The sequence below is a fragment of the Cajanus cajan genome, chromosome 3, assembly GCF_000230855.2.
Source record: "Cajanus cajan strain Asha chromosome 3, NIPB_CcT2T_4, whole genome shotgun sequence".
Lineage (NCBI taxonomy): Eukaryota > Viridiplantae > Streptophyta > Magnoliopsida > Fabales > Fabaceae > Cajanus > Cajanus cajan.
The window spans coordinates 75,651,644-75,669,402 of record NC_138519.1 but is presented as its reverse complement, the minus strand read 5'-3'; the positions used below and the strand labels follow the sequence as shown (position 1 = coordinate 75,669,402).

At 26.8% G+C, this 17,759-nt stretch overlaps 1 protein-coding gene across 1 annotated transcript; it reads left to right on the top strand.

The window, feature by feature from the left end:
- Positions 1-7,909: 7,909 nt before the first annotated feature.
- LOC109817652 (glutamate decarboxylase 4) lies at positions 7,910-17,066 on the top strand. The gene is made up of 7 exons (XM_083071335.1): positions 7,910-8,066; positions 8,200-8,404; positions 14,996-15,196; positions 15,507-15,721; positions 15,833-16,086; positions 16,218-16,270; positions 16,358-17,066. Exons 1-7 carry the CDS (start codon positions 7,981-7,983, stop codon positions 16,853-16,855), a joined length of 1,512 nt encoding a protein of 503 aa, XP_082927461.1. The 5' UTR covers positions 7,910-7,980; the 3' UTR covers positions 16,856-17,066.
- The last annotated feature ends 693 nt before the right edge of the window (positions 17,067-17,759 follow it).

Genomic DNA, 17,759 nt, shown 5'->3' with positions numbered 1-17,759 from the left:
GTACTCTTTCTTGTTAAATATTTTTTAAATCTTTTATAGGTGATATGAGACTCGAGTATTTTTAATATAAAATATTAAAATTATTGCATTTAATAGAATATGATTAAATTATTTTTTTAGTTCCTTCATTTATTTAATTTATCTTAATATTTTAAAGGGATTTAATGTGATCATTTTTGTCTGATTAAAACTAACATCTTTAACTTTTTTATATATGTAGTACAATATATAAAATTACGTATACAATATTTAATGTTGTTAGTCTCCATGGATGAAAAACACAACATTGTATCATTTTAGAAAATAAGTTTAAATTTTTAGTTATTAAGAAAACAATTTGAAAAATTAAATAAAATTAAAAAAAACTAAAATAAATTAATATTAAATATTCAACAAATATCCTTTAAAGAATCATACCGACCATCCACGTGACTGAAAATGAAATAGAGTATTAAGAATCCGTATCCTACGAAATTGTGGACAGGAATGCGATGCACAAGAGCAGTGCTTTTCATATATTTTCTATCCGAACTTGAAAATTTTGAAATTGTGCACATAAATATCATCATATATGCACGTGGGCTAAAATAAAATTCTGGTTTATTATTTCAATTTTTTAAGTTTAATCATCAAAGTTTTAAAAGTTTCATTAGAGTGTTTTAAACCAATTTTTTTATCAACTAAATGTTTCCATCAATTTATATGACTAATTTAATTAATATAATGATAAATGTTAAGGTGTGAGAATGTAAAATCTAGCAATAATGACAATATGATCTCGTAGGAGTGAATAGTAAGCTTCCTGTCCCGATCTTTAGTTCATATTTACAAGACTATCCTTTAAGTGGGTAACGAATTTTATAAATACTCATGCATATTATAAAAATTTGTGAATTTTATTTAACAAATTAAAAAGTAAAAAAAGTAATAAAAATAACTGTAAATTTGTATTTGATATTGATTTCATTAAAATATTAATGATAAATAATTAACGTTAAATTTTAAATTTATATTTTAATGTTAATTTTGTTTAGATATTAAAATAATGAAAATATAAGATAAACACTAATTTAAAATCACGAATTTAAATAAATGAAAGTTTCAATTCATAAATTTACCATGATAAAAAAGTGTAATGACCTGCTATAGTTTCTACACTTAGTGGAATCGCACTATTATTAGTGAACTAAGAAAAATATTAAAATTGGACAACTCATACATATAAACACATATATATATGAGAAAATAATTGAACTTCTATGTACAAAATATAACATCATATATGTACAGTCATCCTAAAATAACATTACCCTAGTGTCGGTCAAGCACACACAAAACAGTTACCCAGCACGGTAACTCTAACACGAGGACAAAACTCCCCGTCTCGCAGCGATCACCTCAACTCCAAGTTAGCCCTGACCTGCTCCCATACAAGTATGATTATCGCAGTCCACCCACATGGAAATAAAAGGGTAAACTAGAGCTCAAAAATCAATCATACAAGTATAGAACAAAATCTATACTACACATTCATCCAATCAAGTCCCAAAGAAACTCCCATCTCAATCAATCATCAATTCATCAAACATGAAATCACACCACACACTTCATCATAACATCAATCATGCAATAACTTGCAACTCATGAGAGATATCAATGCATATCAATCATCTAATGCGTCGTCATGTATACACCTAGGAGATCTCCCTAACAGCAGAGTAGTGTAAATGACATCTCAATCCTACCGAAACGACCCCAACCGTTTCACGCCCAAAGCGTCCGCTCGATCACAGCTAAACAGGATAAAAATCCTCACTCGGGTTTACTCGGATGATGTCAATTACACAATTGGAAGTCCGGATCCACCGTAAGGTATAATACAGCTAGGTACAGGCTTACCACGACCTTGGCAGGCATTACCAAGTCACTTGTGGAGTTCGCCCACTGACTATCCACAAGGATCCACGTACCTACTTGGTTAAGGGAATAACCTTCGACCTCATACTCCGCTCCAACACTAGCTAAGGACTTAGAGGAGACTCACCCAACCTAGTCGCCTACCTGAGCACCACTCTCACCTAAATCTAGTGGCTTACCTGAGCACCACTCTCATATATTAGTGGCCTATCCAAGCACCACTCTCAAGAGACTTTATGTGAGCTCTTCCAATTCGAAAACATTTTCCCTCCTCAAGTCCTAGGCTAGACTCATGCCATAAGGCATCACATGCAATAATGCATCACACATCATACATGGTCTACCCACCACCATGATCAATAATCATATTCACGCCATAAGGCATCACATGCAATAATGTATCATACATCATACATAGTTTACCCACCAAAACCAACATGCACTCATCCGATGCATCAAAATCATCAAAACTCCAATTTTTCCCAAAACCCCGAAAAATGAGCGAATTCTTCGATCCAGCCATGGATCCTTGACTTTCATGCATCAATTGAGTCACCAAACTCACATGCAATTAAACAACAAACATTCTAACTTCGCTCACCTAAAAATTGGCTCAGAATTCACTCTAATCGATGATAGATAGAGACTACCCTTATAACATCATGTCAACTCGCTCTAAGTGAGTAAGTTCTCTCTCTGAACCTCTACATCTCGCTCTAAGAACCCATAATTCGTTTAGAGTGAGCCAAGTCAGAGAGCATACCTAACTTGATCGCACCTACTCGCTTTCAGCGACCACATCAACACTTTGAGTGAGCAAACCCAAAAAATATACATAATTTAGAAGAACAAGAAGAAGAAGAAGAAAGAACTCAAAATAAAGTTTCTCAACATTAAACAACTTACCAACCACAACAACATATAATTTAAAAACAACAATGGCTCGAAAAGACTCAAAAGTATTACATTTTTACTTTAGTTGATCAAATGAGTTTTACTGAGTTAATATCACTTTTGTTTTTTCCCTGCGTTTGATATGGAGGAAAAAACGAAGGGAAAAGAAGATAAGGAAAGAGAGAGAAAGAGAAAGAGAGAGAGAGAGAGATGACAAGTGTAAGGAAGTGTAGAAAAATATAGTAGAAATAAAAGTTATTTCGTAAGAGGGAAATAAAGTGAAAGTTGATTTCTTTTATAGATAGTTTAATTTAAAAATAAATATACTATTATTTTAAATTAAAAAACAAATATATTTCTATAAATAATTTTATTTAAAATAAAAATTAATTTTATTATATTTATTTATTATAGTTATATTATTATTTTTAAATAAATATAATATTCATAATTAAATTTATTGAAAATATAAATGAAAAATATTTATTATTTATTGCTATTATTTTTGTTTTTGTTTTTATTTTTATTTATTGTATATATAATATAATCACTCATTCTTATTATTATTACTAGCCGGGAAAAAAGCACGTCATGCCTTGAGTCTTTTTTTTAATACAAATATATTAGTGGTGGTAGTGGATAGTTACCAACAGTTTCAAAGATAAAACTTCAATGAAAAAGACTTTTATTTTGTTTATTAATTATTATCATACGATTTATGCAGTTTTTATAAAGAGTTAATGTTGTCAAAATAATGCGTACACCAAAAGAAAGAATAGTCTTTATATATATGTATAGATTATCAACTTTCCCACACTTTCCTTCATTTTGGAGGAGAAGTTTTTGTGTGGGTCCTGCACTAATATTTTCACATTTTTTTCTCTCGATTCTCTTTTATAAACAATACTCATTTTTTAACTCTAACACTTCTCTTTCCCACTCTTATTTCCCAAACTTATTGATAGATCAAAAAATAATCTTAGATTCTTCTGATTTTAAGGTTTTGTTGCTAACAAATAAATGAGTTTTGGATCAATAGAAAAGTTTCAAAATGACTAAGACTAATCTTCTGATAAGATACAACTTCTCATTCAGACACAACTTCTCAATAAGGTAAATCCTTTTATAAGACGAAAGCTTTACTAAGATGATCTTATTACTTTTTCTAAACTTCGATGAAACTTTATTTGTAAAGAGAGATATACATTTAATTTTTATCATTTATGATCTCCAAAAAGGAAAGTGAATGTATTTGAATGTTTCATTAACAAATCAAATTAAAAAATGTTTCATTGTTACCTGCATTTCACGAAAAGAAAAGAAAGACATATTTTGTATTAAAAAAAGGATAAACTCTCCCTGTAAATATGAAAAGTTGTTGTTAAAATTATTTCAATACTATGCAACTTGACACACACATGGTTTTACCCACTTGATACCTAAAAGGTAATAAATAACTTATTTAATTAGATAAGAAGTGATAATTTGGTAAAAATATTTAATACAGACACTTATTACACCAAATAACATTTTTCTCCTCAAGAAGCAAAACATGATGATAGGCGAAGCAAGCTATATGAGAGAAACTCAAGGATTTGCAACAATCATCTTCTTTTAAGTACTTATATAAGGAAGCTTAGTGATTCAGATAAAAAAATACATAGACACAAGGACATAGAGACAGGGAACGCACATACGAAGAAATATTATTTTCTCATTTTTTTTGAAAATTACTTTATACATCACTGATTGTATCATGTCTTGAAAGGTAGACGAATTAGCTTTTTAAAACTTTTACAATTTTGAGTTATTGGATTTGTACCTAAAAAGACTTATTTATAAAAGAATATTTGATGTTAAAGTCTAAAAAAAAATTGTATAAAAAGAGTACTTAGATAATTACTTAAAATATAAGTCAAAAAATAGTTAGAATTAAATTAAAAGTGATTTAGTAAAAAATATTTATATTTTAAATAAAAAATCTGATATTTATTATATTTATCCAATTTTAATGATTAAAACGAAATCAATATAAAAACATCTAGTGTTTATTATATTTACCCACTCTTTATCGTGACATTATTATTTCAATATCTTTTAATTCTCCTGTGAGTGACTCACATTCCTTTGAGTATTTTCGTTTAAAAAATTTGTTCAGACGTACGGTGGGAAAATGTGACTTGAAAATGCACAAGAATATTTCTTTTAAAAAATAATTTTTTATTCGCAAAAAAAAAAAAAAGAGAGAGAGAGAGTATTTACGATGACGTGAATGTGAAAACGTGGGGAGTTATATGACAAGCTGTCAAAGAAAGTCGTCAGTGTTAAACTAGAATATTCTATCAAGTATCAATACTCGGAACGTGCCTTTGAGAACATACCTATTTTATTTCTCCTATCAAACAATATTATTACTTTAGTCCATGGTTAAAAATTATGATTTTAGTTCATGTAATTTAAAATATTATTTTAATTATATATATATATATATATACTTTTTTACCTTCAAACTTAAAATATATATTTTTAATTCTCAAAATATAAAAATTATTATTATAGTACATCGGATCTTTAGTCTTTAAATTTAAAATTAATCATTTTAGTTTGTATAATTTTAAAAATATTATTTTAGATTTTCATGATCGTTGGTAGCATAATTAACATTAATAAATTAGTTGGTTCCGTGGGTACCCTCCTGAACCCGCCCCGATTTGGACGGGGAAAACCTGTGTTTATAGGGTTCGGGTTTTCCCCGATTGATAAAATCGGGGGCGGGGGCGGGGACGGGGATGTTAATACCCACCCCGCCCCGCACTCATACCCGCCCCCGACCCCGCCCCCCTTAATAATATAATTAAAAAATTATTTATATATATATATATATATATAAACCAAAATTAAAAATATTTATATGTAAAAATTTATATTATTTTTCTTTTCTTTTATTTTTTTAAAATTATTCATATTTATTTAAAAGAAAAAAAGAAGAAAAGAAAAAGAAAAAAAATAGGAGCGGGGGCGGGGACGGGGCGGGGAAACCCGAACCCCGCCGGGGGCGAGGATGGGGACCTAGATTTTACCCCCGGCAGGTATCGGGGGCGGGTGCGGGGGCGGTTTAAATTTGCGGGGGCGGGGGCGGGGAACGTAAAACCCGCCCCCGCCCCGCCCCGTTGCCATGCCTAGTGGAGCCACAGGTGGTGCTCGGAGTTGGATTTTATTTTATAGACTACCTGTTGTTGGTAGATACTTTTGTATAGATATCTGTATATAGATGCTGGACAAATAACATAGTTGTACATGTTCATGAGATGTATATGTGCTTATATTATATTACTATTTCAGTGTATGTATATGCACAGTTAGTTGTGTGTTGCGTAGTGTGACGACCATGACGAATTTTTTTCTTAAATAATTTTTTTAAAAATATAATTATATAATTGGACCGTAACACAATATATATACAAGAATAGACATGTTCACTGTTTACAGCTAGAATTCGTGTCCCTGAAAATCGAATTCTAAGCTGTGATGCTGTTTTCTGTGGTTTTGCTGGCGACTAGAATCCGGAAACCGAATTCCGGGCAACCCATTTTTTTTTTCGTTTTGAATAATTTGAATTTTTTTATTAAAATTCTAACTTAATAAAGTTATACATTATTATAAATTTTAAAACACATATATTCAAATTATTACTTATTAACATTATTAATAATTTATAATTATTAATTATCAAAATTATTAATATTTTATACACACATATATTTATAATTTATTTTTATGCTTTTTATAATATTTATTATATATATATAATTTTTTTTATATAAATATATATATATTAACATTATAACTTATTACAATTTAAATTTATTAATTTAAAAATTAATTTTATTTTTTAAAATTTTATTAAACAATTATTTTTTAAATATTACATATTTTTAAATTATTTAAAAACGTTAAAAAAATTTAAAAGATTTTAAATTAATTAAAACAAAAAAACAATTAACAGTAGCCAACAAATCCACAGGGGACACCATCAGAGCTTAGAATTCGATTTCCAGAAAAACAAATTCTAGCTTTGAATAGTAAACAAGTCTATTCTTGTAAATATATTGAGTCAAGGTCTAATTGTGTAATTATATTTTAAAAAATTTAATTTCAAAAAAAATATTTAATCATAGCAGATCGTTACAAAAGTAATATTTTAAAAGTTACAAAATATTAAAATAAAATATTTTGTATGAAAATTCATTTTGTTTAAATAATTTTTCCACCTAGTAAAATAAACTATCGATTAGCTCAAAAATATATTTTTCATCTCAAATAATTTACCACATCCACACTGCTCAAACAAAAATGTTGTCTAACGCACTCAATGTAAAAGGCAACTGATGTTTTTTTTTTTTCTTTTACAGTAATATTTTATTCCTTCTAACCACCAAGATTTTAACCTTCTTCACCAATGTCAAGGTTCAATTTCAAGCCTCATTTCCGTTTTGTATACGTAATGGTATTTATATAATAATCAAAATTACAATTAACATAGCTGTTTAAATTCTCTGTACCAGCTTAAGCTACACACAAAAAAAAAATTACACATTTGTTTGCAAAGGTTTTTTTTTTTAAATATAAATTTAATAGTAAACTTTTTAATATACTATATCCATTTTTTATTTTTGTTTTAACGTTATTTTTTTATTCTTTATTATTATTATTATTTTTTTAAAATTAATAACTTATTATTTTTTTTCATTTTTATCCTTAATAATTAATGTATGTTTATTAAATAATATATTTATTCATTTTTTAATGTATCTATTTTTTTCAACAACCTAAAAGATATAAGAGAAAAATAAGTAATAAATACTTAAAAATTAAATTACTAATATTTTTTAATTTTTATATATAATCTTAAACGTAAAAAAAGAAAAAGAAAAAAAACACGGTGAGAGTAAGTTTAAAGTAAAAAAAGAAATTGAGAGAAGACGCGTTTTAAGGGCACGTAGCTCAACGGTCTAGTCATTTAATTTCCTTTGCATATGATTTGTGGATTGGAAGTTAAATTTACAAAGAGGGGCCCACTTGGGCTATTTATATCAGTGTGCCTCACTTCCAAGTTCCAACCCCCATCCCCAAACAAACTCACGCTTTTCATCACTCTGCCTTTCCGCCATGGTTCTCTCCAAAACCGCCTCCGAATCCGACGTCTCTGTCCACTCAACCTTCGCTTCTCGCTATGTCAGAACTTCACTTCCCAGGCAAGCAAGGGGATCCATATACTTTCTTCTTTTTTTTCCCTCAATGAAATGAATATGTTGGTGATGAAGGAATGGTGTGTGTGTGTGTTTCATCGATTATGCGGCCGCCATGTGACATGGATCTGCGATGCAGGTTTAAGATGCCGGAGGAGTCCATACCGAAGGAGGCAGCGTACCAGATCATAAACGACGAGTTGATGTTGGACGGGAATCCGAGGCTGAACCTGGCGTCGTTTGTGACAACTTGGATGGAACCTGAGTGTGATAAACTCATCATGGCTTCCATTAATAAGAACTATGTTGACATGGACGAGTACCCTGTCACTACCGAGCTACAGGTATCACTACTTCTCTATCTCGCTCTCTCTTTTATTTTTATCTATTTTATAATTTATGACATATAAAAGAGATTATTTTATTTGGTGTACATATTTTTAAATAATTTTATTTTTGAAATTTTTAAATAATAAAAATAATATTAAAAATTAACTATCTTTATAAATATGAACTGTCAACTTAAAATTTTAAAAATTAAATATAATATCAAATAATCTAATAAATATTAATAAATTTTAAATATTCTTATTAAATAAAATATAAAAACTCGATCTTACTAGTCATTATAATTTGTTTAAATATAAATTAAAATTAAGAGTTTTAAGAATATTTTCTTATATAGAAGCTATGCTTCTAAATTAATATCTAGACAAACTCTTATGTTGTGTTTGATTGAGAGAAGAAAAATATGTGATAAATAGAAAAAGGAGAAATAAGATAATAGAAATAAATTAAAAAATATAATAAAAATAAAGTTATTTGATTTAAAAAATAGATAAGAAATAAAAGAGAAATAATATTATATAATTATTTTGTTTAAATTGATAAATAAAAAATATTATTAATAATAAAATTACAATATTATCTTTTTAGGAAAATTGTTATTTATTCAAATAAATATCTTTATTTGAATAAAACTACTTTCAAGAAGGGATGTTATTGAATAAATAATGAGAGTTTGTGAGAGGTGAGAGAGTTATTTATGAGAGACAAGAGTGTAAAACTAAAACTAATTTTTATATATTTTCTTATAAAAAAAATTGATATATATTATCGCATCTCATAAATTTTGTCGTTTTTCCTTTTATTTTATTGATGTTTCTTTCTAACCAAACATAATTTTCATACTTTTCAATTATGACTATATATTATATTAAAAAAAATGACATGAATAGTAAGTGAGTGAAAAAGAAAACTGTTTAAATAAGAGGAAAAATGGTTAAAAAAAGTGAAAAACAAATAAATGCATTTAGAAATAAAATGTCTTCATTATGTGAAAATTAAAAAGTAATTAGGAAGAGGATATTTCTTCTATCTACAGTTATAGATTCCAGTCAAAGAAAAAAGTATAAAATATAAACTTGTTGTATTTGTTCAAATTCAATGTGTGGTTAAGTTGAGTTTGACTTGTGTAAAAAAGAATCTATTCTCTTAATTTTTAATAATAAATATTACTTATTTTAATCAATTTTCTCTTCATAACTTTTCAAAATGAGTTTCTTTTAACTTAGTTTATTTATTCTAATACTAAATGAAAAGCCACAAATGTTCGTTGAAGAAATTTGATTTATCTGAAGTAACATAAAAAAAAAAGAGAGAGAGAAAAAGATAAGTGATCTTAATTATTAATAAAAAAAATAATTATTGATATGTGATATTATGTATGTACATATAATATTATTATTTTTCTCATCCGTGACTGACTTTACTTTTTAAAATTAATTGCGAGAAATAGTTCTCAATTTCTTTCTACTACCATGTTGATGGGTGGTTTGAATGGATCTTGATCTGAGAAATAGATTATTTTATTGAAACTGACGTTAATAATATTAAAATTAATTTTAATTAATCATAATTTTTTTTTGTTTCAGTGCTTGTAAAGTTGGTTATCTGATACACATAAATTTAATTTTTTATTAATTAAAATAATATTTAATCAATAATATTATATTTTACAAATACATGTTAGTTTTGATTGTCAACTTAAAAATATTTACGGATAATTATGTATAAATAAAAAATTAGATAACTTCAAAAAAAAAAAAAAATCTGTATATGCCTTTCTTCCGTGACTTATTCAAAGTACGAGTCCTTTTCTGGGCTGTCATAGTGTCATTATTAATCCTACGAATGCCGCAGCTCTTTACAAGGATCCGGATTGTCTACAGTAAGACGCAAACTGCACACAGTGCACTACCGGATCTCACAATTAAGTGCGTGTTTGATTGTGTAGCTTCGCTTAAACGTGATTTTTCACATTTTAAAAACATAAACTAAGTATAATGAATTTAATTTAATTTTTATTTTTATTCTTTATTTAAATAAAGATAACTAAACATTACAAAAATAATCATAATGAATATTCAACATAAATTTTCATGGTATCAAAGCTTATATTCCGATAAATTTTTATTTTATGAAATAATAATAGGAAAGGTTAACGGGCGAGAATCATGCCGTTTGACTTTAAACTACCGTCAATCAAAATCCTAATTCATTTGAGTTGCCTTTTCATCGTACTACCAATCAATCACGCGAGCTAAATTTTAGAAGTTATTGTCGTATAGTTTTATTAGACATGTATTTATAATATATAAATAATAATAATTTAATTTGACATATATATATATATATATATATATATATATTAGATAATTTTATTTTTAGATTTTTAAGTAGAGAAAAAAGCATTTAAACTTCTTAAGTTTTACCCTTTTATAAATAATTATCATAAACTTTAAGTTTATTTTAATTGATTTTTAAAATTTGTCTTATTAATAAATAAATATCATAAAATTTAATTTTATTATAATTTATTTTTAAATTTATTATTTTTATAAATAAATATCTTGATTACAATTTTATCTTAATTATTTTTTTATTATAAATCTCTTATACTAAAAATTAATTACTTTAGAAATACAACATTCAAATCTAAACTTTTAAGATTTAAAGATGAAACGTAATATTAATTAATCTGATATTTTTAAAATATTTTTATTAAAAAAATATAAAAATATGAAATATTTCAATTCTATTAGTTATAATAAATTACTCTATTAATTAATTATTTTTTTACATCGCAGTTGCTTTAAAATTTGATTAAGTGAAAGCCAGTGAGCTAAATTTATTAATATAGTAAATAAATTTCTTTAACGCGTATATTTTAATTTATATAACGAATCAATTTTATTTTTTGATATCTACGGCGACATGTGGTGGTCCAAAGTACCTAGTCAAATTGATTTTAAAGGGAGTGGAACATGTTATTTTCAAAGAGAGGTAAATAAAGATTTAGTTTTAAATGTATAGAGAAACCAAAAATCTAATTAATCGAATTCTAAATCCAGTGATGAACGATGGCCCACGATTTGAACCTGATAGCCTTGTGTGGTCTCCTTTCAATATCCATTTCCTTTTGCATCTGCTGTTTTTTGGTCACGTTCCTTTTACATTTTGTCCCCCCAATCCTAATCTATCTCTTCTGATTTATCACCTGTGGTCAGGCACGAATCCACGTTTTAAACAGTGGACGTTCTAAACAGTGGGGACATTTGCCCCACAAAAAAAATTAATATATTTTTTTTAAAAAAAAGTATATTTTAATAAAATATATATATATATATTTAAATTATTATATATATAAAATATAGATTTAGAAAAGATATTTATTTATTTAATATTTATTAAATTTTCTAAAAAAAATAATTTTTTTTATATAATAAAGAATACTCCTTAATAACAAATCAATTTTTTTAAAAAAATTTCATTATAATATATATATATCTTAATATTCATATATATTGTAATATGTTAAAAAATTAATTTTTGATAAAATAAAATTTACGGTATATATGTTTACATTTTGTGTTTTCTATTTATTGTATACGTTGATTAAAAAAATTAAAATAAAAAAATCAAAAGATTTATGTTCTATTTATAATTATTATTATAAAATATATTTTAAAATAAATTATTAACTAAAAATATATATTAAATATTAAAAACATATTTATATTATAAATAAATTAAACTTGATTTTTATAAAATTTAACATATTTAACTTTATATTTTTAATAAAGTTAAATTATTATAAAGTAGGTCTTTAAGATTGTAATACTAACTAAACATTTTAAAAATGTCTATGATAGATAATTAAGTTATACTTATGATATATTTTTTTTAAAGTATGGATACAGATTCCAAAAAATTTTCCGATTCATCCTCCGAACAATTAAAATAATAATATTTTTTTTAATAAATTTATTATAAAATAATTATTTTATAATAAATTTATTAAAAAATATTATTATTCTAATTGTTCAGACAAAAATTTGGACTAACGATTCAAAGATTGAATCATTAATCTATTTTTATAGAAAGTTAGGTTCAAACCTACTAAATTATAATAAAATTTAATCTAATCTAATTTATTTTCATCTTTAATTATAATCATAAATATAAAAATTTGTAAAAAATAATTATAATATATATTTATATTTTTAAAAATTATATATAAAATTTTTAATATTATAAATATATAAATAAATATTATTTTTATTATTTAAAATTTTTGGATCCATCACTATATATGTGATATTCAATTTTTTAAACCGAAACTAACCGAAAATGAAATAAAATAATAAGTATAAACTATCCCTGTCTTACTAAATGGAATGAAATGCACGGCACAAGAGTCGTGTTTTTCTTGTCTTTTCTATACGAACTTAAAATTTTGGACACAAACAGGAATATGATATTGATCTACTACATTCGTAAATAGGGATGGCATACATTCGTAAATATGGATGACAAAGAGATAGTAGAGTCATGCATGTTTTACTATTCGCGGTTTTTGTTTCCTTATTTTATTAAATTTTACGGATATAAAATTTGTTTTCTCATTCTCATTTTTATCTTTATTCTCGTATTTTATATTTGATGTTTATAAAATTTATATTTTTATCTTTATTTTTGTTGAATATCGAATATATCTATATGTATTTTATATTTGTTTAAAAATGAATTAAATATTTTTTTAAAAAATATATAAGACAAAATTTTTAATATAGAATAATAATACAAAATTACATTAATTAAATTTTATTTAACATATATTTAAAATAAAATAAATATTAAATAAATATTAAATAATTTTTTAAAAAAATAAATTAAATGTCTAAAAATTTAAAACAGATATAGATATCAGATGAATAAATATATATCCATTTATATTCTTGTACCCGATTTAGTAAATTAGATATTAGTCATACTTGTACTCAATTAAATTAGATATTGTTTCATTAAAGTTATAACATCCGAATTTACTTTTCATTCATATTTTGTAAACAGGGTTTTTATGCTGCACCAAGATTTTTTACCTTTTGATAGATATAAAGTTGGAAATATTAGTTTTAGTTTATTATTTAAAAACTAATATTTCTAGAAATATTTTTTAAAATTTATTTTTATATAATCTTCTCAGAAAATTATTTTTTGACGAGTTAAAAATCTAACATTTTTTAGCATCACATTATCTTTATTTATTTAATACGTACAATAATAAATTTTAATTCTCAAATACCATGAATAAATGTTTCTAAAAAAATCTATAACTAATCAAAAAGATTTTAATATTTTGATAATAATGATTTTTAGGAGTTTAAAACTATTACAATAGTTATAAACATTTTTTATATACTTTTTTTTTATAACTTTTTCGCAGTTAAATACTGTTGCAATAGTTTTTGGCAGTATAAAACTAACAATTTCTTCCACAAAACTAATTAAAATCGATTTTCAAAGGGTCAATTTACAGTAATTTGATAATTTAAAAAAAAAACATATTACTTTGATAATTTTAAAAAGTAAACTAGTCCATTTTGGTTAAAAAGTGGTTGACAATTGATATTCGTTCTCGCATATTCTGTAACTTTAGAAAGCATCAGCATCAAAAAGCTGTCAGTAAATGTTCTTCTAACCCATGGAACTGGAAGTCTTCCCCTTCAAAAGCTCGTGAATATTTTTTCTCTTTTCATACAAACTGATTTTTTAAGACGAGACCATTGAGTAAAGGTGTTACTTAATTCACAATTTACTAATTTAGTTCTTAAATTTAGATGAATTGGACAATAATTATATACGTAGTATCGTATAATAGATTAAATAATAAAATAATATAAAATTGTAAAAAAAATGAATTAAAATTTTAGTTAACATAGAGGATCATATCATAATAAATATTATAAGACAAAATTTATAAATTATTTTTTTAGTGAAAATTATTTTAGAATAAAATTCAAAAAACACTTATAATATAACACTTTTAAAGTAATTTTTGATACAGGTATTGCAAGTGTTTCTTAAGTTTTATTCTAAAATAATTCATAATATATATATATATAATAACATTTTACTACCAGCTAATTTGGAGGTATTAATGATAAGTGATTTAGGATTATCCAAACAAGTACCCCACGTTTTTATTTTATCTTTAATTTTAATGTTTTTCAATACGTGGTATTTAAAATTAAAAAAAAAATATTTTTATTTGGAGTTAAATGATAGAAATAATGATATTTTATCATTTTTTTTTTAATGATTTCATTACGAAGAAAATGATATCATGCATCCACGTACCGAAAAGTCTATACTGTGATTTTCAACGCTGCCGCAATTGTAATTGTGAGACAATATTATACAGAACACAAAATGTATATGAAAAACATTATATGAGAATGAAAAAGTAAGAATCACTAGGTGCTTGTATATTTTCAAACACTAGCATGGTATAATGTGGCATGCTTGCTCTAGTTTAAGGGTGTTAAGCAAATGATCATTTTATTGACGTACCATTTCTTACTTGTATGCAGAATCGGTGTGTAAATATGATAGCTCATCTTTTCAATGCACCATTAGGAGAGTCTGAGGCTGCAGTTGGTGTTGGCACAGTTGGTTCATCTGAGGCCATAATGTTGGCTGGATTGGCATTCAAAAGGAAGTGGCAGAACAGAAGGAAAGAAGAGGGAAAGCCTTATGACAAACCCAACATTGTCACTGGAGCCAACGTTCAGGTACACTTTAAAACATGTTTATTGTTCTATAGCATATCACTATGTTTTTCACAACCGATTAGGTGGATCAACTTGTATGAAATTATTGTAATTTAATTAGTAGTCACAATTTTGAGTTTTGAGTTTGTAATAGTATTAAATATTTTAAGAGAGAATCTTACTGCATAATTATAATGATTCTATCTGGTTTGACCAGGACTATTTGAATACATGTGATCTATGCAAATAAATAAATAAATAAATAAAAAATAATATATCACTAAGTTTCTCTGGCATTGTTTGATGTTGTGGAATTGATTCTCTAAAACAGGTTTGCTGGGAGAAATTTGCCAGGTACTTTGAGGTGGAGTTAAAGGAAGTTAATTTGCGTGATGGATACTATGTGATGGACCCTGAAAAGGCCGTGGAATTGGTGGATGAGAACACTATTTGTGTTGCTGCTATCCTTGGTTCTACGCTAAATGGAGAGTTTGAAGATGTCAAACGCTTGAATGATCTCCTGGTTGAAAAGAATAAGCAAACTGGGTATCTCTCTCTTTCTCTTCCCCTCCCTCCTCTTAAATACTCCATACTTTGTACACCAAATATTTTAGACTTTTGAGGCCGTATGCGTTGACATGTGAAATTCTTTGGTAGATGGAAGACTCCTATTCATGTGGATGCAGCTAGTGGTGGGTTCATTGCACCATTTATTTATCCAGAGCTTGAGTGGGACTTTCGGTTACCGCTGGTGAAGAGCATCAATGTTAGTGGGCACAAGTATGGTCTGGTCTATGCTGGAATCGGTTGGGTTATTTGGAGAAGCAAGGAAGACTTGCCTGAGGAACTTATCTTCCATATCAACTATCTCGGTGCTGATCAACCCACCTTTACCCTTAACTTCTCTAAAGGTAACACATGATTGAATTACTCAGTTCCAAGTACTACTAATGAAATAGCCCAATTTACTTGCACTTTCTACCACTTCCATTCACTAATGTATGCACGAGTTACTCACTGTTTTACAAGATATACATTGCAGGGTCTAGCCAAGTCATTGCTCAATACTACCAACTAATTCGCCTTGGCTATGAGGTAATAAGACCAAGCAACAGATTCATAGTGCTTGTTATAACTCGATGATGATGTGTTGAGATTTATTTTCATTAAATGGGATTGCAGGGATATAGAAACGTGATGGAAAATTGTAGAGACAACATGATAGTGCTGAAAGAGGGACTCGAGAAAACAGGGCGGTTTGACATTGTGTCGAAAGAGAATGGTGTGCCTTTGGTGGCTTTCACATTGAAAGACCACACCCACTTTGATGAGTTCCAAATCTCTGATCTGCTGAGGCGCTTTGGGTGGATAGTGCCAGCATACACCATGCCCCCAGATGCTCAACATGTCACCGTGCTACGTGTTGTCATCAGGGAGGACTTCTCAAGAACCCTCGCAGAGCGTCTTGTGGCTGATGTGGAGAAGGTGCTGCATGAGCTTGATTCACTTCCAGCAAGGGTGATAAGTAGCACCTCTGTCACAGTCAATACAGAACAAAATGGCAAGGTGGTGGTTGCCAAGAAGAGTGCTCTAGAGACACAGAGGGAAATCACTGCGATTTGGAAGAAGTTAGTGTTGGAGAGGAAGAAGCTGAATGACAAGATGAATGGTGTGTGTTAGACTTAGCTTTGATTGAAACAAGGGTGTGTTGTGCCAATGCTTGCCGTAGTTTCTATATATATGATATTTTGGGCAGTAAGTACTTTTATTTGAGTCAAGTCATTTCTATGATTTAGCTGTTCATTGATGAGAGCAAAAATTCAGGACGTGATTATTTGTATCATTATGATTCTCAAAAGACTATTCAAATCAAGTACTCTTTCCTGTTAAATATTTTTTAAATCTTTTATAGGTGATATGAGACTTGAGTATTTTTAATATAAAATATTAAAATTATTGCATTTAATAGAATATGATTAAATTATTTTTTTAGTTCCTTCATTTATTTAATTTATCTTAATATTTTAAAGGGGTGTAATGTGGTATTTTTGTCTTATTAAAACTAACAACTTTAACTTTTTTATATATGTAGTACAATATACAAAATTACGTACACAATATTTAATGTTGTTAGTCTCCATGGATGAAAAACACAACATTGTATCATTTTAGAAAATAAATTTAAAGTTTTAGTAATTAAGAAAACAATTTGAAAAATTAAATGAAATAAAAAAATCTAAAAATAAATAAATATTAAATATTCAACAAATATCCTTTAAAGAATCATACCGACCATCCCACGTGACTGAAAATGAAATACTGAGTATTAAGAATCCGTATCCTACGAAATTGTCGACAGGAATGCGATGCACAAGAGCAGTGTTTTTCATATATTTTCTATCCGAACTTGAAAATTTTGAAATTGTGGACATAAATATCATCATATATGCACGTGGGCTAAAATAAAATTCTGGTTTATTGTTTCAATTTTTTAAATTTAATCATTAAAGTTTTAAAAGTTTCATTAGAGTGTTTTAAACCAATTTTTCTTATCGACTAAATGTTTCCATCAATTTATATCACT

Coding starts and splice junctions, on each gene's coding strand:
- LOC109817652 (XM_083071335.1), top strand. CDS start 7,981: ATGGTTCTCTCCAAAACCGCCTCCGAATCCGACGTCTCTGTCCACTCA. Junction 15,197..15,506: donor TCACTGGAGCCAACGTTCAG/GTACACTTTAAA, acceptor TCTCTAAAACAG/GTTTGCTGGGAGAAATTTGC. Junction 16,271..16,357: donor TAATTCGCCTTGGCTATGAG/GTAATAAGACCA, acceptor ATGGGATTGCAG/GGATATAGAAACGTGATGGA.